Raw genomic sequence first — 23361 nt, forward strand, 5'->3', positions numbered from 1 at the left:
GAGGGGAGTTTGACGGACATAGGGGTGTGAGGGTAGTTTGACATAGGGGTGTGTGGGTAGTTTGACGGACATAGGGGTGTGAGGGTAGTTTGACATAGGGGTGTGTGGGTAGTTTGACTGACATAGGGGTGTGAGGGGAGTTTGACTGACATAGGGGTGAGAGGGTAGTTTGACTGACATAGGGGTGTGAGGGGAGTTTGACGGACATAGGGGTGTGAGGGTAGTTTGACATAGGGGTGTGAGGGGAGTTTGACTGACATAGGGGTGTGAGGGTAGTTTGACATAGGGGTGTGAGGGGAGTTTGACATAGGGGTGTGTGGGTAGTTTGACTGACATAGGGGTGTGTGGGTAGTTTGACTGACATAGGGGTGTGAGGGTAGTTTGACTGACATAGGGGTGTGAGGGGAGTTTGACTGACATAGGGGTGTGAGGGGAGTTTGACTGACATAGGGGTGTGAGGGGAGTTTGACTGACATAGGGGTGTGAGGGGAGTTTGACATAGGGGTGTGAGGGTAGTTTGACTGACATAGGGGTGTGTGGGTAGTTTGACTGACATAGGGGTGTGAGGGTAGTTTGACTGACATAGGGGTGTGAGGGTAGTTTGACATAGGGGTGTGAGGGGAGTTTGACATAGGGGTGTGTGGGTAGTTTGACTGACATAGGGGTGTGTGGGTAGTTTGACTGACATATGGGTGTGTGGGTAGTTTCACTGACATAGGGGTGTGTGGGTAGTTTGACTGACATATGGGTGTGTGGGTAGTTTCACTGACATAGGGGTGTGTGGGTAGTTTGACTGACATAGGGGTGTGTGGGTAGTTTGACTGACATAGGGGTGTGTGGTAGTTTGACATAGGGGTGTGAGGGGAGTTTGAGAAATCTGTTAATTTCAGTCTTGTAATTCTGTGAGGGTTTTGAAAATGTTCTGTAACTGTGTTCTAGTTGTTCTATCAAAGCACAATTACACCGAAATGTAGAGGTGGTGATGTAAAATAAAAAGGAAATGCTTTAGCTTTTGTTTTCTTTACTACAGAATAGTAGAGTTACAAAATTTGCAGTAAATTTCCCCAAAATGTCCAGGTGTTTTCAGAAATCCCCGTAGGAAGATTCCCGGTATCAGGAGGGATCTTCCTGTTGGGAACCCGCCAATCCGGGGATCTTCAGAAGACCTGGGAATTTCAAACCCGACTACAGAAACATTTGACAAACTGTTCTATTTATCTAATAAAACATATTATAATAAAATGCAAATATCATTTTTAACATTTGTTATTTTAATGAAGGTCTCATTTCTGGTGTTTTCTGACTTGTTATGGAAATGATGTTTTCAATATAAGCAGAGGAAGGTTATGGTGTGCTTGTTATCCGTGCATGTGTGAATGCATAAAACACCTTGCCAAAGCACATTTGATTGAATCAGACCCATTCTTGAAATTGATTTCAACTTTTAGTTGCCCCGTAACTGATTTAGATATGCAACAATTTGTGTAGCTAAAGCATTTGACTTCATTGACTATGTTCATCGCATTCTCCACCCTATCTGCAATTACTCAGCCCTCCAATTCCATTCAATCTACATTAGACAGAGAGGGAGTCATTTATACTGAACAAAAAATATAAAAACAACATGCAACAATTGTAACTATTTTACTGAGTTACAATTTATATAAGGAAATAAATTCATTAGGCCCTAATCTCTGGATTTCACATGACTGGGCAGGGGTGCTGTTATGGGTGGGCCTTGGAGGGCATAGGTCCACCCACTGAGGAGCCAGGCCCAACCAATCAGAATTAGTTTTTCCCCACGAAAAAGGCTTCATTACAGACAGAAATACTCCTCAGTTTCATCAGCTTTCCGGGTAGCTGGTCTCAGACGATCCAGCAGGTGAATAAGCTATGATATGGAGGTCCTGGGCTGGCGTGGTTACACGTGGTCTGCGGTTGTGAGTCCGGTTGGATGTACTGCCAAATTCTCTAAAACAACATTGGAGGCGGCTTAGAAATTAACATTAAATTATCTGGCATCAGCTCTGGTGGAGATTTCTGTGCTCAGCATGCCTATTGCACACTCCCTAAACACTTGAGACATCTGTGGCATTGTGTTGTGTGACAAAACTCCACATTTTAGAGTGGCCTTTTATTGTCCCCAGCACAAGGTGTACCTTTGTAATGATCATGTTGTTTAATCAGCTTCTTGACACCTGTCAGGTGGATGGATTATCTTGGCTAAAGGAGAAATGCTCACAAACAGGGATGTATACAAATGCGTGCACAACATTTGAGAGAAATAAGCTTTTTTTTGTGCGTATGGAACATTTCTGAGATCTTTTACTTGCTTATGAAACATGGGACCAACACTTTACATGTTGCGATCATAGTGTTTTACCATTAGACAGAGAGGGAGTCACCTATTACCCCCTCCAGTTCCCTTAGACGGAGAGGGAGTCACCTATTACCCCCTCCAGTTCCCTTAGACAGAGAGGGAGTCACCTATTACCCCCTCCAGTTCCATTAGACAGAGAGGGAGTCACCTATTACCCCCTCCAGTTCCCTTAGACAGAGAGGGAGTCACCTATTACCCCCTCCAGTTCCCTTAGACAGAGAGGGAGTCACCTATTACCCCCTCCAGTTCCATTAGACAGAGAGGGAGTCACCTATTACCCCCTCCAGTTCCATTAGACAGAGAGGGAGTCACCTATTACCCCCTCCAGTTCCATTAGACAGAGAGGGAGTCACCTATTACCCCCTCCAGTTCCCTTAGACAGAGAGGGAGTCACCTATTACCCCCTCCAGTTCCCTTAGACAGAGAGGGAGTGGGACATCAGACTGAGTTATCTATCTTTTTAAACTATGCTTCATTTGAGGGGAAGGGTGGATATTTCAGTAGTTGCACACCATTTCAGTAATTACATACCATTTCAGTAATTGCACACCATTTCAGTAGTTGCACACCATTTAAGTAGTTGCAAACCATTTCAGTAGTTGCACACCATTTCAGTAGTTGCAAACCATTTCAGTAGTTTCACACCATTTCAGTAGTTGCAAACCATTTCAGTAGTTTCACACCATTTCAGTAGTTGCAAACCATTTCAGTAGTTGCAAACCATTTCAGTAGTTGCAAATCATTTCAGTAGTTGCAAACCATTTCAGTAGTTGCAAACCATTTCAGTAGTTGCAAACCATTTCAGTAGTTGAAAACCATTTCAGTAGTTGAAAACCATTTCAGTAGTTGCACACCATTTCAGTAATTGCACACCGGTGCAATAGTGGCACAAGACAACATTGGTATTTTGAGGGGTGTTACGTTCCCCAGCAAGAAAACTGAAAATGTCACTCAACTAACAAAGAGTCACTGACAACAACCAAAACTAAACAGGTGTGGTTTTAGGAGGGGTTCTGAAAGACACTCATGGGGGTGTCCACTGAAAGTTGACTAGTAACAACATCTGGGTCCTAAAAAACCTCCACCATGAGACCCACTAAATGTGCCGAAGCACAGGCAAACAATACACACAAAAAAACACACACCAAACCTAAAGAAAATAAACAAACAAAACATTTTACAAAACAACAACAGGAAGACCAGACAGAGGACTGTTTTCTCGAAATCACATAGAGCACCAACTAAATGTATTGACCCTCCACATCTCTCAAGACAGCTGGAACACTGGGCCAGCCACTCTTAAATAGCACCTGGGCCAGCCACTCTTAAATAACACCTGGGCCAGCCACTCTGAAATAGCACCTGGGCCAGCCACTCTTAAATAACACCTGGGCCAGCCACTCTTAAATAGCACCTGGGCCAGCCACTCCTAAATAGCACCTGGGCCAGCCACTCTTAAATAGCACCTGGGCCAGCCACTCTTAAATAGCACCTGGGCCAGCCACTCTTAAATAGCACCTGGGCCAGCCACTCTTAAATAGCACCTGGGCCAGCCACTCTTAAATAGCACCTGGGCCAGCCGCTCTTAAATAGCACCTGGGCCAGCCGCTCTTAAATAGCACCTGGGCCAGCCGCTCTTAAATAACACCTGGGCCAGCCGCTCTTAAATAACACCTGGGCCAGCCACTCTTAAATAGCACCTGGGCCAGCCACTCTTAAATAGCATCTGGGCCAGCCGCTCTTAAATAGCACCTGGGCCCGCCACTCTTAAATAGCACCTGGGCCAGCCACTCTTAAATAGCACCTGGGCCAGCCACTCTTAAATAGCACCTGGGCCAGCCGCTCTTAAATAGCACCTGGGCCCGCCACTCTTAAATAGCACCTGGGCCAGCCCCTCTTAAATAGCACCTGGGCCAGCCCCTCTTAAATAGCACCTGGGCCAGCCACTCTTAAATAGCACCTGGGCCAGCCACTCTTAAATAGCACCTGGGCCAGCCGCTCTTAAATAGCACCTGGGCCCGCCACTCTTAAATAGCACCTGGGCCAGCCACTCTTAAATACCATCTGGGCCAGCCACTCTTAAATAGCACCTTGACCAGCCACTCTTAAATAGCACCTGGGCCAGCCACTCTTAAATATCACCTGGGCCAGCCACTCTTAAATAGCACCTGGGCCAGCCACTCTTAAATAGCTCCTGGGCCAGCCACTCTTAAATAGCTCCTGGGCCAGCCACTCTTAAATAGCCCCTGGGCCAGCCACTCTTAAATAGCTCCTGGGCCAGCCACTCTTAAATAGCTCCTGGGCCAGCCACTCTTAAGTAGCTCCTGGGCCAGCCACTCTTAAATAGCTCCTGGGCCAGCCACTCTTAAATAGCACCTGGGCCAGCCACTCTTAAATAGCTCCTGGGCCAGCCACTCTTAAATAGCACCTGGGCCAGCACAGGTCAAATACCTTCCCACTAACGAGATGGACAAGCCAGCACAGGTGTAACACATGCTGGCTAACGAGGTGACAGCAATCGGTGCGCCCTATGTGCTAACGTGCTATACGTGCTAACGTGCTATACGTGCTAACGTGCTATACGTGCTAACGTGCTATACGTGCTAACGTGCTATATGTGCTAACGTGCTATACGTGCTAACGTGCTATACGTGCTAACGTGCTATACGTGCTAACGTGCTATACGTGCTGAAAGTCCAACCTCAAAACATAAGTGGGAAAACAAAAACCCGTAACAGGGGTATTTCAGTGTAGTTGCACACCACAACATTGGTATTTGAGGGGGGGATTTTAGTATATTGACACACAAAAACATTATTATTTGAGGGGGGGGGGGTTAGTATATTGACACACCACAGCATTGTTATTTGATGAGGGGGGGGTTAGTATATTGACACACCACAACATTGTTATTTGATGAGGGGGGGGTTAGTATATTGACACACCACAACATTGGTATTTGATGGGGGGGGGGGGGGTTAGTATATTGACACACCACAACATTGGTATTTGATGGGGGGGGGTTAGTATATTGACACACCACAACATTGGTATTTGATGGGGGGGGGGGGGGGGGGTTAGTATATTGACACACCACAACATTATTATTTGATGGGGGGGGGGTTAGTATATTGACACACCACAACATTGGTATTTGATGGGGGGGGGTTAGTATATTGACACACCACAACATTATTATTTGATGGGGGGGGGGTTAGTATATTGACACACCACAACATTGGTATTTGATGGGGGGGGGGTTAGTATATTGACACACCACAGCATTGTTATTTGATGGGGGGGGGTTAGTATATTGACACACCACAGCATTGTTATTTGATGGGGGGGGGGGGTTAGTATATTGACACACCACAACATTGGTATTTGATGGGGGGGGGGGGGTTAGTATATTGACACACCACAGCATTGTTATTTGATGGGGGGGGGGGGGGGGGGTTAGTATATTGACACACCACAGCATTGTTATTTGATGGGGGGGGGGTTAGTATATTGACACACCACAACATTGGTATTTGATGGGGGGGGGGGGGGGTTAGTATATTGACACACCACAACATTGTTATTTGATGGGGGGGGGGGTTAGTATATTGACACACCACAACATTGTTATTTGATGGGGGGGGGGTTAGTATATTGACACACCACAACATTGGTATTTGATGGGGGGGGGGGGGGGTTAGTATATTGACACACCACAACATTGTTATTTGATGGGGGGGGGGGTTAGTATATTGACACACCACAACATTGTTATTTGATGGGGGGGGGGGGTTAGTATATTGACACACCACAGCATTGTTATTTGATGGGGGGGGGGGGGGGGGTTAGTATATTGACACACCACAGCATTGTTATTTGATGGGGGGGGGGGTTAGTATATTGACACACCACAGCATTGTTATTTGATGGGGGGGGGGGGGGGGGGGGTTAGTATATTGACACACCACAGCATTGTTATTTGATGGGGGGGGGTTAGTATATTGACACACCACAACATTGTTATTTGATGGGGGGGGGGTTAGTATATTGACACACCACAGCATTGTTATTTGATGGGGGGGGGGGGGGGGGGTTAGTATATTGACACACCACAGCATTGTTATTTGATGGGGGGGGGTTAGTATATTGACACACCACAACATTGTTATTTGATGGGGGGGGGGGGGGGGGGGGGTTAGTATATTGACACACCACAGCATTGTTATTTGATGAGGGGGGGGTTAGTATATTGACACACCACAACATTGGTATTTGATGGGGGGGGGGGGTTAGTATATTGACACACCACAACATTGGTATTTGATGGGGGGGGGGGGTTAGTATATTGGCACACCACAACATTGGTATTTGATGGGGGGGGGGGGTTAGTATATTGACACACCACAACATTGTTATTTGATGGGGGGGGGGGGGGTTAGTATATTGGCACACCACAACATTGGTATTTGATGGGGGGGGGTTAGTATATTGACACACCACAACATTGTTATTTGATGGGGGGGGGTTAGTATATTGACACACCACAACATTGGTATTTGAGGGGGGGGGGGTTAGTATATTGGCACACCACAACATTGTTATTTGATGGGGGGGGGGGGGGGGTTAGTATATTGACACACCACAACATTGGTATTTGAGGGGGGGGGGGTTAGTATATTGACACACCACAGCATTGTTATTTGATGGGGGGGGGGGGGGGTTAGTATATTGACACACCACAGCATTGTTATTTGAGGGGGGGGGGGGGTTAGTATATTGACACACCACAGCATTGTTATTTGATGGGGGGGGGGGGGGGTTAGTATATTGACACACCACAGCATTGTTATTTGATGGGGGGGGGGGGGGGGGTTAGTATATTGACACACCACAACATTGTTATTTGATGGGGGGGGGGGTTAGTATATTGACACACCACAACATTGGTATTTGAGGGGGGGGGGTTAGTATATTGACACACCACAGCATTGTTATTTGATGGGGGGGTTAGTATATTGGCACACCACAACATTGGTATTTGATGGGGGGGGGGGGGGGGTTAGTATATTGACACACCACAACATTGTTATTTGATGGGGGGGGGGGTTAGTATATTGACACACCACAGCATTGTTATTTGATGGGGGGGGGGGGGTTAGTATATTGACACACCACAACATTGGTATTTGAGGGGGGGGGGTTAGTATATTGACACACCACAGCATTGTTATTTGATGGGGGGGGGGTTAGTATATTGACACACCACAGCATTGTTATTTGATGGGGGGGGGGGTTAGTATATTGACACACCACAGCATTGGTATTTGAGGGGGGGGGGGTTAGTATATTGACACACCACACCATTAGTTAAACCAATGGCGCCGACATACATGGCAGCTCTGCTTCTAGCTCCTCAGCAACTTTGCATTATTTTGTTTTTTACAGCCAGAAATAACTTTTGGATATCAGAGCGACGGTAAGTCACCAGCATTACGACCAGGAATATGACTTTCCCGAATTGGATCCTTTGTTCGTACCCCCCAGGGCAATTGAATTTACCCCAGAGGCTAATCCAAGTATTCAAAGTGGACTTCTAGTCTGACTCAGGAAGCGTGACCTCCATCCACCGCTTCCGAGTATAGTACTCGCTAATGTTCAGTCTCTGGAGAATAAAGTAGACGAGCTCAGGGCGAGGATCTCCTTCCAGAGAGACAACAAGGACCGTAACATACTCTGTTTCACGGAATCATGGCTCTCTCCGTGATATACTGTCCCTGTCTATACAGCCTGCTGGGTTCTCAGTTCATCGCTCAGACAGGAATAAAGAACTCTCCGGGAAGAAGAAAGGCAGTGGTGTATGTTTCATGATTAACTACTCATGGTGTGATTGTGATAACGTACAGGAAGTCAAGTCCTTTTGTTCAACTGACCTAGAAAATCTCACAATCAAATGCCAACCGTTTTACCTCTCAAGAGAATTATCTTCGGTTATAGTCACAGCCGTGTATATTCCCCCTCAAGTTGATACCACAACGGCCTTCAAGGAACTACGCTGGACTTTGTGCAAACTGAAAACCACATATCCTTAGGCCGCATTTATTGTAGCTGGGGATTTTAACAAAGCAAACTTGAGGAAAACGCTACAAAAGTTATATCAACACATTGACAGAGGTACTCAAGCTGCTAAAATACTCAACCACTGTTACTCCCCCTTCGGGGATGCCTACAAGGCCCCTCCCCTTGCCCTCCCTTCGGGAAATCAGATCACAACTCCTTTTTGCTCCTCCCTTCCTATAGGCAGAAACTCAAACAGGAAGTACTGTGACAGAAATGCTTGTACGAACTCGAACCCAGGCACAGAGAAACACAGCAAGCAGAGGTAGGAATAAATCCAGAATTTTTACTTAGAGTCTTAAAAGAAAGTAGTCTGTTATAATCTGCTATAGTCTGTTATAGTCTGTTATAATCTGTTATAATATGCTATAGTCTGTTATAGTCTGATATAATCTGTTATAATCTGCTATAGTCTGATATAGTCTGATATAGACTGCTACAGTCTGCTATAGTCTGTTATAGTCTGTTATAATCTGTTATAGTATGTATTAGTCTGTTATAATCTGATTTGGTCTGTTATAGTTTGTTATAATCTGTTATAGTCTGTTATAATCTGTTATAGTCTGTTATAGTCTGTTATAGTCTGTTATAGTCTGTTATAGTCTGTTTTAGTCTGTTATAGTCTATTATAGACTGCTATATTCTGCTATAGTCTGTTATATTTTGCTATACTCTGCTACTGTCTGTTTTAGTCTGTTATATTTTGCTATACTCTGCTACTGTCTGTTTTAGTCTGTTATAGTATGTTATAGTCTGTTATAGTCTGTTATAGTCTGTTATAGTCTATTATAGTCTGTTATAGTCTGTTATAGTCTGTTATAGTCTGTTATAGTCTGTTATAGTCTATTATAGTCTGTTATAGTCTGTTATAATCTGTTATAGTCTGTTATAGTCTGTTATAATCTGTTATAATCTGTTATAATCTGTTATAGTCTGTTATAGTCTGTTATAATCTGTTATAATCTGTTATAATCTGTTTTAGTCTATGATAGATTGCTATAGTCTGCTATAGACTGCTATGGTCTGATATAGACTGCTATAGTCTGTTGTAGTCTGTTATGGACTGCTATAAACTGTTGTAGTCTGTTATAGACTGCTATAGTCTGCCCTCCACTATAACTCACAGAGGTACAGTAGTTCAAGTGTGACTGATTATTATTTTAGCAATTACTCTGGATGGAACCACCAAGGTATGACAATACTGAATATGATATACTGTATATACCACAGCCCATCATTCATTAGGTTCCTGTAACACACACACACACACACACACAAACACAAAAACAAACACATGTACAGGGCTTCCTTCAACCAAGCTAAGGCTCCAATATAATTACTTAGGGAAATGTCCTTTCTCAGTTATTTTTAACCTTACAACATGAGTTTGTTATCCCCCTATTACATTAGCCAAGCAAATAGATATAGTAAAGGATAAATTATGATGTTATGAGTTTTCTGGTGGCCTTGTGTCTTTGTCTAAACGCTTGTCTGCTTCTCAGAAGACTGGGGGGAGGAGTGTGAGGAGAGGAGGGGTGTTTCCCAAACGGCATCCTATTCCCTATTAAGTGCACTACTTTTGCCCATGAAGCCCATGGGGCTCATTTTGGAAGCAGAAGAGGAGATGCTGCCAACAACCAAAACTCAGTGGGTGCCCTGTGTTGCATTCTGATGAGGCACTGCCTCTTCTTCATCACTTCGGCTGTGTTTCATTCTAAGATGTTCCCCCTTACTTCTACCCTCGTTCCCTTCCTTTAGTGGATCTGAGACAACTGGGTAAGTGGAACTAAGCAATAGCTCCACCTAGTTTCTTACTATAATAGCTCCACCTAGTTTCTTACTATAATAGCTCCACCTAGTTTCTTACTATAATAGCTCCACCTAGTTTCTTACTATAATAGCTCCACCTAGTTTCTTACTATAATAGCTCCACCTAGTTTCTAACTATAATAGCTCCACCTAGTTTCTTACTATAATAGCTCCACCTAGTTTCTTACTATAATAGCTCCACCTAGTTTCTTACTATAATAGCTCCACCTAGTTTCTTACTATAATAGCTCCACCTAGTTTCTTACTATAATAGCTCCACCTAGTTTCTTACTATTATACCTCCACCTAGTTTCCTACCATATTAATCTCACTATCACACCCTGATCAGTTTCACCTGTCCTTGTTATTGTCTCCACCCCCTCCAGGTGTCACTCGTTATCCCTGGTGTATATATCCCTGTGTTTCCTGTCTCCCTGTGCCAGTTCGTCTTGTATGTTCCAAGTCAGCCAGCGTGTTTTTCCCCATGCACCTGACTTTTCTATTCTCTTTTAATAGTCCTCCCGGTGTTGACCCTTGCCTGTTTTCTGGACTCTGTACCCGCCGGCCTGACCAATCAGCCTGCCCTGACCTCAAGCCTGTCTGCCACTTTGTACCTCCTGGACTCTGTACCTCCTGGACTCTGTACCCGCCGGCCTGACCAGTCTGCCTGCCCCTGACCTCAAGCCTGCCTGACCAGTCTGCCTGCCCTGACCTCAAGCCTGCCTGCCACTCTGTACCTCCTGGACTCTGAACTTGTTTTGACCTTTGGCCTGTCCACGACCATTCTCTTGCCTCCTCCTTTTGGATGTAATACAGTGCCTTGCGAAAGTATTCGGCCCCCTTGAACTTTGCGACCTTTTGCCACATTTCAGGCTTCAAACATAAAGATATAAAACTGTATTTTTTTGTGAAGAATCAACAACAAATGGGACACAATCATGAGGTGAAACGACATTTATTGGATATTTCAAACTTTTTTAACAAATCAAAAACTGAAAAATTGGACTCAAACCATCTTCCTCCCGTGTCTGCATCTGGGTCTCGCCTTGTGCCCTTATACTCACTTGGAGGGAACATCTTCTTGGAATGAAACACACCCATGTTGCTACCCCAGACTTACCTTGAATAAAGACTGTACAACAACCGAGTGATCATCATAATAAATAATGGTATTATGGATGCATTACTTTAATACATACATCCATTGAACTGTAGCATCGCACTTTTCAATGATTGATGTTTTTTTTAGGTCTATGTTAGTGCATTCGACACGCTTTCCAGAACATATTATTCTATTCATGGAGTTATTCAGAGAATACAATCATATGCTTTGTGAGTTTTGTATGTAGGCTACGTGATTTATGCAGTTGTCTACTCAATTTAGTGTTAATATACTGTACGTGTACTGTATTATAGAATAGATAACTACAGAGGTAATGTCTGATGTTTTCTTCCAAGCCTATCTAGGAATGGTAAAATTCTCTTCACTGCTGCGGTACATTCACATTCACATACTGTACCAGACTATTCAACATCCCTTTTCTGATCACAAGTGGAATTTATGTGTTTTAGGACAGAAACAGTATCCCAGGTTCCGACCTCATAATATTTGTCAGTTTTCCAGGCAAAATCGTTTCCACCTAAGTATTAATTTATCCTGTCAGATCTCACAGTGCAATTAGTGGTCCCAGCCGTATGTCTCAGATAAGACGGCAGCAGTGCTCTAGTGGTGACAGAGGCTCGACTTTGCATCCTGTTCATTAAGAGCTGTAGATAAGAGGATTAGCAATTACAATTGGGACATGGTATGCGTCCTGAATGGCACCCTATTACTTTTGCGTTACTTTTGACCAAGGCTCTGCACTATATAGGGAAGAGGGTGCCATTTTATTTTAAACCTTTATTTAACTAGGCAAGTCAGTTAAAGAACAAATTCTTATTTACAATGACGAACTACCCCGGCCACCCCAAACAACGCTGGGCCAATTGTGCGCCGCCCTATGGGACTCCCAATCACAGCCGGATGTGATTCAGCCTGTATTACTGTGCACTGTATAGGCTCCCGAGTGGCACAGCTGTCTAAGGCACTGCATCGCAGTGCAAGAGGCGTCACTACAGTCCCTGGTTCAAATCCAGGCTGTATCACATCCGGCTGTGATTGGGAGTCCCGTACACACATGCTGGTGGTGCGCACAATTGGCCCAGTGTCGACCAAAGGCTATCTTTGTAAATAAGAATTTGTTCTTAACTGACTTGCCTAGTTAAATAAAGGTTTAAAATAAAATGGCAACCTCTTCCCTATATAGTGCAGAGCCTTGGTCAAAAGGTAAAAAATAATTACTGTGCACTATATAGGGAAGAGGGAGCCATTTGGGAAACAAGCGCCTTCCAAGTGTGCATAGGGAGAGACTTTTTATTATTTCAGATTTGGGGTTCTTCAATTCGGTTCATTCGTTTAAAAACTGAAAGTAGTATTATTTGTTACTTTAAATGCAGGTAGTTGAAGCTTTAATACACACACACACACACACACACACACACATACACACACAAATCACAACCCCAACTTTGAAACACACGTTTATCCCAGTGTAAAACGGCCCAGGAGAAGAGAAAATGGTATTGATTTTTTAAGACTGCAAGCCTGCTAATGGGCCGGGAGTTTCATGACATCATTAATGACATCATCAAAGTGAGTCTGTAAAAGGGTGTATATTGTGTTGATTAACTCCCGGCCATTACACTATAGTGAGTTATACAAGACTCAATGCTGACTTAGGTCCAGTCTGGACACTGGCCTGCCATTAATACACACACTTACGCACACACGCACACACACACACACACACACTGGGCCCAACCATCACCTGACGTCTCAAGTCACGTTGATGTCTGGGTATGGTGCACTCTCAGCTCTGCTCCGCTCTGCTTTGCTCCGCCTACAGGAAGGAAGCTAGTAGACAGCTTCATCAGCCAAGCAGAACAAAGAGTTTCACTGGGCAGGAGGATTACAACATTGTTCTGTCTGCCCACCTGCCTGCTGAAGTCTAACTGTCTAACTCTCTCTCTCTCTCTCTCTCTCTCTCTCTCTCTCTCTCTGCATATATACCATGAATCTATGATACTTTCCGCGTGGTTAGCCAACCAATAAATCCTGTTGTTTTTGTGAAAATGAACACAGTGTGCAACAATGATTTTATTTCAGCCACTGCACGCTGTTTCAGCATTGAGTCTTGTTCCAGACAGGCCACTGCAAGAGAGAGAAATCACCTAACTGTTTGTTACAGTTTTTCTTAATTGCTAAAACACAATTTCTGAAACCTTGCTCCATTTCCTGAAAACATTAAACACAAAACCTCATCTTCAAGCAATATTTACATAACCTCTGACTCCTCTCGCAAAATGAAACATTCTCCTCAAAACAGTTTTACCTGTGTTCAAAATCAAACACTGCTCTCAAATCATAAACAAAGTGATCAAAATGATATACACTCTCAAGCAGTCAGTAAACAATACACCGAAAAATAGAAAACACATTGTTCAAAACATACAATTCTCAAGGAGAAGTACATTTTTAATCTAAAGAAATATTCATATTTTTCCGTCATTGTCTTTTAATGAACGAAAACATGTTCTATCATAGCAGCTCAAAATTGATCAGAAATTACTACTCTGCTTTGCTCTTTGCAATTTAGTTTTTTGTTCTTCCTCCTCCTTGTACCCCTATTTTTACAGTACTGTACGTACCCTGCATCTCACAAACTTGTCCTTTGTCTCTGTGATCCTGTAATTCTTGTTCTTTGTTGATATGAACCTGCAACCAGTCAAAATCTATTGAGCAGTCAGTACTGTTAATAAATGGAAAGCACAATGTTCAGGGCCATACAATTAATCCATTGTACAGTATACAGCCTACAATGCACTGCACTACAGTATCCATTCTCAGACTTTCTCCTTCCCACCTTCAACAACCTGTTTGCTCTCTGAACTGGCTCATATTGGTTGTGTCGCATCATTTGAAACAGGTTAAATCAATTTTGAGTGGTTGTGTTCAATCAATGACATATGTTCTCTATTTGTATTTGATTGTTGCCACTTGTGTTTACCAGTATGGATGACATGTGCATTAGAGTGCAGAATGTGTTTTGAGAATGAGAATGTGTTTAGAGTTTTGCTGAAATGTCTAAGTGAGATCTGCAAATTGTGTTTTACCATGTGAAATGGTTTAAGGTATTGACAACAGACTGCATAATTAGCTAAATGAGTCCAGGCAACTGAGAACTTTGTTCAGCCAATGGGGTTTTAGTGTTTCAGCAAATGAGAAAAACTGCAATAAACAACACTCAGTCCCCAATCCTCTGTATCTTTCTCTATCTCTCTCTCGCTGTGCCATTTATTGTATTAATAAAAGTATATACAGTATACAATGTTTTCCCAACCAAGATATTATATTTCAGCTGCCAGATGTTCAGTGTTGAGTCATGTCCAGCCCGGTGATCAAACAAGCTGACCAAGCAAGCTGAACTGACTGTTTGTTAACAAACAATTATCTCCTCCCTAATCCTCTCTCCCCCTCTCTCTTTCTCCTTCCCCCTCTTTCCAGCTCTCTCCATCAGAGCCATTTCTCTCTGACCCTCTATCTTTGTCTCTCTCAAATTCAAAAGTGTATTACAATTCTCATTTAAATGGCTTTAATGGCATGAATAACAAGGTCAATGTTGGGAGCAACTCAATATTAGGAAGGTGTTGCTAATGTTTGGTGTACTCAGTGTATATATATATATATATATATATATATATATATATATATATATATATATATATATATAAACAAATAAAACAAAATAAATATTGATTACAAAATGTTTATAATGGTCAACATTTCATATTGTTTTAATAAATGTATAAAAAACTATGGAATAAAATAAATAATAAAACAATGTAAATGATTGGTGGTATTTATATTGTCTTTATACTACAATTATAGTACACAGAGAAAATAGTACATTGTATGTTTCCTCCCCCCTTGTGGCAAGCTGTGACATACTGTGCTGACAACTATATAACAGACCTTTCCCCCAAAGGTATACAATGTTTACCTTTCTTTGATTGTTTAAAAATGTGTAGACATTTCCATTGTGACTTCGGGGAAGGACTCTCTAACTAATATATATATATATATGGGGCAGAAGACTAGAACTTACAACTCTCCCTCTCTTTTTCTACCCCCCCCCCCCCCCCCGCACCCTTTGTCTTCCCTCATTGATGTTATAATGAAACCGATGGCAGGCAGCCATGCAGGCTGATTAAGTGCCTTTAAAAGTCAATCATTCAGAATTACCTCATGAGATGAGATGTTTGTCAAATATGTGTATCCGTGTGTATGTTTACCATTTTAAAATAGGATTTCTTTACCTCTCAATACAGTAGAGATACTAGAGATACAATAATATTAACATTTTAACCTGTTGTACCTGTTTGAAGGTTAATTGGGGCGGCAGGGTAGCCTAGTGGTTAGTGTTGGCCTAGTAACTGGACGGTTGCAAGTTCAAATCCCCGAGCTGAAAAGGTACGAATCTGTTGTTCTGCCCCTGAAAAGGCAGTTAACCCACTGTTCCTAGGCCATCATTGAAATTAAGAATTTGTTCTTAACTGACTTGCCTAGTTAAATGAATAAAAAATAAAAAAATATCCCAGTCAGTTCAGGTCAATGCCTGGTGCCAATTGTAAAGGTCCAGAGACCGGTTGGCAAAGATATTAGTATGCCCCCATACAGAAAGATTTTGGTTGCTTTCATTTTGAGAGACTGCTTTTATGTAGAATGTAAAATGTAAAATGTAGAATGTAACGATCTATACCACAATAAGGGCTGGTTGGATTTGAAATTAAACACCAGAGGTCGTTGTTGTTAAAAGAATCACTCCGCTACTCCTCTCTTCTCGCGATAGTTCCATTCCACTATCCGGCGACGGAGATACCCAGAAGAGATGGCGGCCAGAGGTAGTTTTCAATCAGCTTCAACGGGAGGTGGTGGCGGGGGAATGGGACCCGGACCCCCGGTACAAGGTGGAGGACCAGGCATGGGACCTGGAACTCCTGGAGGAAGGATGGGACCCTCATCGGGCGCACAGAACCACCTCTATCGCTCTCCGATGCCTGGGCCTGGATACCCGGTGAGCCACGACTTAACGGCTAACGTTACGTTAGCTAGCTGCAAGCTAGAACAAAGCCTTTGTCAAAGCGGTAGCTAGCCTATGCTAACAGTATCTAGTTAGCGATGTGGGCCCTTACTCGTAAAGACCCCTTAATTTACTGATTGTCGTTGTTTGTTTTTGTGGCTTTTCCCAGTGGCATGGTTATGCATAATTAGTTAGCTAACCACTGTCGATGACCACCTAGTATGATGAGCTGTTCTGTCTGCAAGTGGTACAGTAGCTAGCTAGCCAGCCCATTTGCTAGTTGTTTGGCGCTTGTTTGCTTGCTAGCTACACAGATAACATTAAGCTTGTAAAGTTACGTTAGTTTGAATGAAAAGTGGATGGTGTGTGGGTCTCTACCGCACCTGCTGTCTCGACCTCTGCTCTGTGTCGGCTATGAAAAGCGAACTGACATTTTACTCCTGAGGTGACCTGTTGCACCCTTGAATAACCACAGATTCATATTTCGTAGCTTAAAGTAACCGAAAGATCGCAGGTTCGAATCCCCGAGTTGCCTCGGTGACAAATGTCGATGTGCCCTTGAGCAAGACACTTCATCCTAATTGCTCCTGTAAATCACTCTGGATAAAAGCGTCTGCCAAATGACTTAAGTGTAATGAAGGTCTAAGCATCTTGGAAGAACGATCTGGTCTTAATAACCATGGACTCTTCTTTTCAGTAGCGGTGCGTGGCCAAGCCAGTGAAACAGCCATATTACAACGATAATTGCATTGTTTGCTCATTTGTTCATACGCCACCGTGATATTACAATAAGGCAGTGACAACTAGTCACACAGCGGTGGCGGAATAAATTCAACTACACAAGTTTGTTTCATCACAAAAACTGGAGAGCAACATCTGTCCTGTGAAGTCCACAAAGCAAATATTGCATGTAACAGTTACATGACCTGGTCAAACAAGTTAATGTTTGACAGTTTTACTAAACAACTACTGATTTAGAACCACAGAGTTTCCGCAAGTCAGCACAAAGACGACGAGAGTATTGCCTCATTTATTCCAATACTCTGTTATTCCAACACCATTTCAACTTAAACATTCACATCAAATCAACAAGGCTATATATGCTTAGTTTAATACTCTGAAAACAAATTTAAAGATACCAGAGACAATTTAGTCCAATCAATGTTACTAAATATCATGTGGCTGTCCATGGTACTGATTTCCGTCTGGGTGCCCAAGTAAAACAACATGTTAGGGGATTCACCCTACTTGTAGACTAGTTGAATAACAATGCTGTCCTCAACTCTTTCATGTTGGCAAAGCGGCCTACGGCTCTGTCAGCTTTTAGTTGTTTTCATAGGCTACCTAGCTAAAATGCTTGCTAGCCTAACTTCCTCACATGGGCAACAATGAACCAGCTAAGTTGGCGATAGTGAGTCCTTTCATCTTTCCCCGTTCGTATCCCCTGTGGACCGGTTCATACATAAAACAGTCTCCATTCAGGCTGCAAATGCATCGATTTCCTCCTTAACCCGATTTTTAACGGTGACAAGATGGAAATTATACGTAATTTCTTTATGAAACAATATTCTCCACCGTGCTAGAGGGGCTAAATGCTAGTCCCAGATGTTGCGTGTTGTAATGTCAGGAAGTAGCATTAGCCACCATAGCATGGTGGAAAATGGTGCTTCATAAAGAAAGTAAGCATATTTCCCCACCTACTTGCCATTATATCGGGTTAATTAGGAAATTGACGCCTTTGCAGCCTAAATGGAGGATGTTTTATCTACGAACAGGTCCACGGGGGATACAATTGTATAGCCGGCTGCATAGATTCCCTTTGGAGGGTAAGATCTTTTGATGGCGCCGGAGGGAATGGCTGCCGTCTTATCGGCTCTTAACCAACCATGCTATTTTGTTTGTCTTTTCGCGTTGTTCGTAACTTGTGTACATAATGTTGCTGCTACCATCTCTTATGACCAAAAAGAGCTTCTGGATATCAGGACTGGGATTACTCACCTCAAACTGGCGCGAGAGATATACTAGACACCAGACCAGGCCCAGATCCCCGTGATTCGCTGGAAAAGGAAACAGGTTTCGCGGAAAGATATCAGGATGCCTTGTGAGGATCAGGCGACCAGTGGCTAATCTGCCCTTGCCTTCCGTTCTGCTAGCTAATGTTCAATCGCTGGAAAATAAATGGGACGAACTGAAAGCATGTATATCCTACCAATGGGACATAAAAAATGGTAATATCTTATGTTTCACTGAGTCGTGGCTGAACGATGACATTAAGAACATATAGCTGTCAGGTTATATACTCCATTGACAGAACAGCAGCCTCTGGTAAGACACGGGGGCCTATGCATTTATGTAAACCGCTGGTGCACGATATCTAAGGAAGTCTCGAGGTTTTGCTCGCCTGAGGTAGAGTATCTCATGATAAGCTGTAGACCACACTAACTACCTAGAGAGTTTCTGTATTTTTCATTTTACTACCACAGACCGACCTCTGGCACTAAAACAGCACTCGATGAACTGTATTCCGCCATGAGCAAACATGAAAACACAAATCCAGAGGCAGCGCTCCTAGTGGCCGGTGACTTTAATGCAGGGAATCAGTTTTAACTCATTTCTATCAGCATGTTAAATGTGCAACCAGAGGGGAAAAAAATTCTAGACCACCTTTACTCCACACACAGAGACGTGTACAAAGCTCTTCCTCGCCCTCCATTTGGCAAATCTCACTATAACTCTATCCTCCCTATTCCTGCTTACAAACGCAACATTAAAGCAAGAAGCAGCAGTGACTCGGTCTATTAAAAAAAGTGGTCAGATGAAGCAGATGCTAAACTACAGGACTGTTTTGCACAGACTGGAACATGTTCTGGGATTCTTCCGATGACATTGAGGAATACACCACATCAGTCACTGGCTTTATCAATAAGTGCATTGAGGACGTTGTCCCCACAGTGACTGTACGTATATACCCCAACCAGAAGCCATGGATTACAGGCAACATCCGCACTGAGCTAAAGGGTAAAGCTGCCACTTTCAAGGTACGGGACTCTAACCCGGAAGCTTATAAGAAATCCCTCTATGCCCTCTGACGAATCATCAAACAGGCAAAGCGTCAATACAGGACTAAGATCGAATAGTACTACACCGGCTCCGACGCTCGTCGGATGTGGCAGGGCTTGCAAACTATTACAGACTACAAAGGGAAGCACAGCCGAGAGCTGCCCAGTGACACGTGCTAAATAACGTCTATGCTCTCTTCGAGGATAGTAACACTGAAACATGCATGAGAGCATCAGCTGTTCCAGACGACTGTTTGATCACTCTCTCCGCAGCCGATGTAAGACCTTTAAACAGGTCAACATTCACAAGGCCGCTGGGCCAGACGGATTACCAGGACGTGTACTCCGAGCATGCGCTGGCCAACTGGCAAGTGTTTTCACTGACATTTTCAACCTCTCCCTGTCTGAGTCTGTAATAACATGTTTCAAGCAGACCACCATAGTTCCTGTGCCCAAGAACATTAAGATAACCTGCCTAAATGACTACTCACGTCTGTAGCCATGAAATGCTTTGAAAGGCTGGTCATGGCTCACATCAATACCATTATCCCAGAAACCATAGACCCACTCCAGTTTACATACGCACCAACAGATCCACAGATGATGCAATCTATATTGCACTCCACACTGCCCTTTCCCACCTGGACAAAAGGAACACCTACGTGAGAATGCTATTCATTGACTACAGCTCAGCGTTCAACACCATAGTGCCCTCAAAGCTCATCACTAAGCTAAGGATCCTGGGACTAAACACCTCCCTCTGCAACTGGATCCTGGATTTCCTGGAGGGCCGTCCCAAGGTGGTAAGGGTAGGTAACAACACATCCGCCACACTGATCCTCAACACTGGGGCCGCTCGGGTGCGTGCTCAGTCCCCTCCTGTACTCCCTGTTCACCCATGACTGCACGTCCAGACACGACTCCAACAACATTAAGTTTGCTGATGACAACAGTGATCACCGACAATGATGAAACCGCCTATAGGGAGGAGGTCCAAGACCTACCTGTGTGGTACAAGGACAACAACCTCTCCCTCAACGTTATCAAGACAAAGGAGATGATTGTGGACTACAGGAAAAGGAGGACCGAGCACGCCCCCATTCTCATCGACGGGGTTGTAGTGGAGCAGGTTGAGAGCTTCAAGTTCCTTGGCGTCCACATCATCAACAAACTAACATGGTCCAAACACAGTTGTGAAGAGGGCATGACAAAACCTGTTGCTCCTCAGGAGACTGAAAATATGTTCCATGGGTCCTCAGAGCCTCAAAATATTTTACAGCTGCACCGTCGAGAGCATCCTGACGGGTTGCATCACTGCCTGGTATGGCAACTGCTCGGCCTCCGACTGCGAGGCACTACAGAGGGTAGTGAGTACGACCGAGAACATCACTAGGGCCAAGCTTCCTGCCATCCAGGACCTCTATACCAGGCGGTGTCAGAGGAAGGGCCTAAAAATGGTCAAAGACTCCAGCCACCCTAGTCAGACTGTTCTCCCTGCTACCGCATGGCAAGCGGTACCGGAGCGCCAAGTCTAGGTCCAAGAGGCTTCTAAACAGCTTCTACCCCCCCCCCCCCCCCCCCCCCCCCCATCATTGCCCCCTGTATATAGCCCCACTATTGTTATTTACTTCTGCTCTTTAATTATTTGTTATTCTTACCTCTTTTTTTTTTTAAAGGTATTTTCTCAGCAACAATGTTGGTTTAAGGGCTTATAAGTAAGCATTTCACCTGTTGTATTCGGCGCATGTAAGTTATAGTCTTCTGCCCCATATATATATATTAGTTAGAGAGTCCTTCCCCGAAGTCACAATGGAAATGTCTACACATTTTTAAACAATCAAAGAAAGGTAAACATTGTATACCTTTGGGGGAAAGGTCTGTTATATAGTTGGCAGCACAGTATGTCACAGCTTGCCACAAGGGGGGAGGAAACATACAATGTACTATTTTCTCTGTGTACTATAATTGTAGTATATAGACAATATAAATACCACCAATCGTTTACTTTTTTTAAATGATTTATTTTGTTCCATATTTTTTTAAACATTGTTTTAATACATATGAGATGTTGACCATTATAAACATTTGTATTAGATATTTATTTAGGTGTTCCTAATGTTTGGTGTACTCAGTGTGTGTGTGTGTATATGTATATATATATATATATATATCACACACACACTGAGTACACCAAACATTAGGAACACCTTCCTAATATTGAGTTGCTCCCATCACTTATCCCCTCGGAACAACCTTAATTCATCAAATGTTTGCCCCATGAAGTAATCCAATAATGAATACGCTACCATGAGAGAAGAAATAGACAAAATGGCGGGCATGTACATCGTTGGATTACTTCATGGGGCAAAACGGTGACTTCCAAATCGAGTATTTTTAAGAAAGTATCGGCAAGAAAAGGTTGGTCGGGAAAAAAAGAATCTCCTGCTACGGCTATACAGCTGTTTGATATCAGTGGTCATCACAGCTAATGATGCAAACCGTTTGATGCCGACAGCTACAGTTGCAGATGAGAGGGGGTAATTCTGGCAGAGCAAAAATGTGTTTGGTGCTTTAGTAACGTAAAGAACAGAAGTACTGCTAGCTAAACGTTTGGGGGGTGGGGGGTCAGTATGTGGTCATTGAATTTGACACAGTGTACACATACAAACACCCATTTTATTGTTGTTGTTATTACAACAATTCAACTGGAAAAACATTTCTCAGTGAAAGGATGTTCTAATCTTCTCTCGTGTCCTTGACTACGTGGAACACAAACGCCAACCTCACTGACGGCAGCATCCTTCATAGTCACTCAGCCACACATTCTGTTAGCCTTAGAAGCACTCCCCAATTGTTCTGTAGAAGACCAAGGTTGCACAGAGATGTGGTGAATTGAGTGAAAAATGATTTATAGAAATTTTAATGGATTTTTTGTTGCATTCTTCAGTCGCCTCGCACACAGTAATGGCCACGTTTACAAATGTGTGGGCAGTTTATTAGTGAAAAGATACATCCCACTTTGATTTGTCTTCGTATGTTAACTCCAATCTCCTTCTACCTTGAACACAATGGGCAAGAGGTTTTCAAACAAAATGGCATTGGCAATAAATAAATAATTAGAAGCCAGCTTTTCAGTGGCTAGCTCTCTTCCAGCTATCCTTTTCAGTGGCTAGCTCTCTTCCAGCTATCCTTTTCAGTGGCTAGCTCTCTTCCAGCTATCCTTTACAGTGGCTAGCTCTCTTCCAGCTATCCTTTTCAGTGGCTAGCTCTCTTCCAGCTATCCTTTACAGTGGCTAGCTCTCTTCCAGCTATCCTTTACAGTGGCTAGCTCTCTTCCAGCTATCCTTTTCAGTGGCTAGCTCTCTTCCAGCTATCCTTTTCAGTGGCTAGCTCTCTTCCAGCTATCCTTTTCAGTGGCTAGCTCTCTTCCAGCTATCCTTTTCAGTGGCTAGCTCTCTTCCAGCTATCCTTTTCAGTGGCTAGCTCTCTTCCAGCTATCCTTTACAGTGGCTAGCTCTCTTCCAGCTATCCTTTTCAGTGGCTAGCTCTCTTCCAGCTATCCTTTTCAGTGGCTAGCTCTCTTCCAGCTATCCTTTACAGTGGCTAGCTCTCTTCCAGCTATCCTTTACAGTGGCTAGCTCTCTTCCAGCTATCCTTTTCAGTGGCTAGCTCTCTTCCAGCTATCCTTTTCAGTGGCTAGCTCTCTTCCAGCTATCCTTTTCAGTGGCTAGCTCTCTTCCAGCTATCCTTTACAGTGGCTAGCTATCTTCCAGCTATCCTTTTCAGTGGCTAGCTCTCTTCCAGCTATCCTTTTCAGTGG

At 43.6% G+C, this 23361-nt stretch overlaps 1 protein-coding gene and 1 long non-coding RNA gene across 5 annotated transcripts in view; both read left to right on the forward strand.

The window, feature by feature from the left end:
• Positions 1–8706: 8706 nt before the first annotated feature.
• On the forward strand, positions 8707–11740 carry LOC139369943 (uncharacterized). The gene is made up of 3 exons (XR_011627081.1): positions 8707–8759; positions 9997–10270; positions 10820–11740. It is a non-coding gene; the product is annotated as an uncharacterized lncRNA (long non-coding RNA).
• A 4513-nt stretch (positions 11741–16253) lies between these two features.
• Positions 16254–23361, forward strand: part of LOC139371440 (SWI/SNF-related matrix-associated actin-dependent regulator of chromatin subfamily D member 1) — a 33966-nt gene continuing 26858 nt past the window's right edge. For 2 of the 4 annotated variants that reach the window (XR_011627228.1, XM_071111861.1), the window contains exon 1: positions 16254–16476. Coding sequence is in view for 3 of the 4 variants with exons in the window: in XM_071111861.1 (XP_070967962.1) it covers positions 16291–16476 (186 nt within the window). In the remaining variant the exon portion in view is untranslated. The remainder of the gene's footprint in view (positions 16477–23361) is intronic. The other 2 variants (XM_071111859.1, XM_071111860.1) reach the window with 1 other exon arrangement.

This window comes from Oncorhynchus clarkii, chromosome 17, assembly GCF_045791955.1.
Source record: "Oncorhynchus clarkii lewisi isolate Uvic-CL-2024 chromosome 17, UVic_Ocla_1.0, whole genome shotgun sequence".
NCBI classification, from domain to species: Eukaryota; Metazoa; Chordata; class Actinopteri; order Salmoniformes; family Salmonidae; genus Oncorhynchus; species Oncorhynchus clarkii.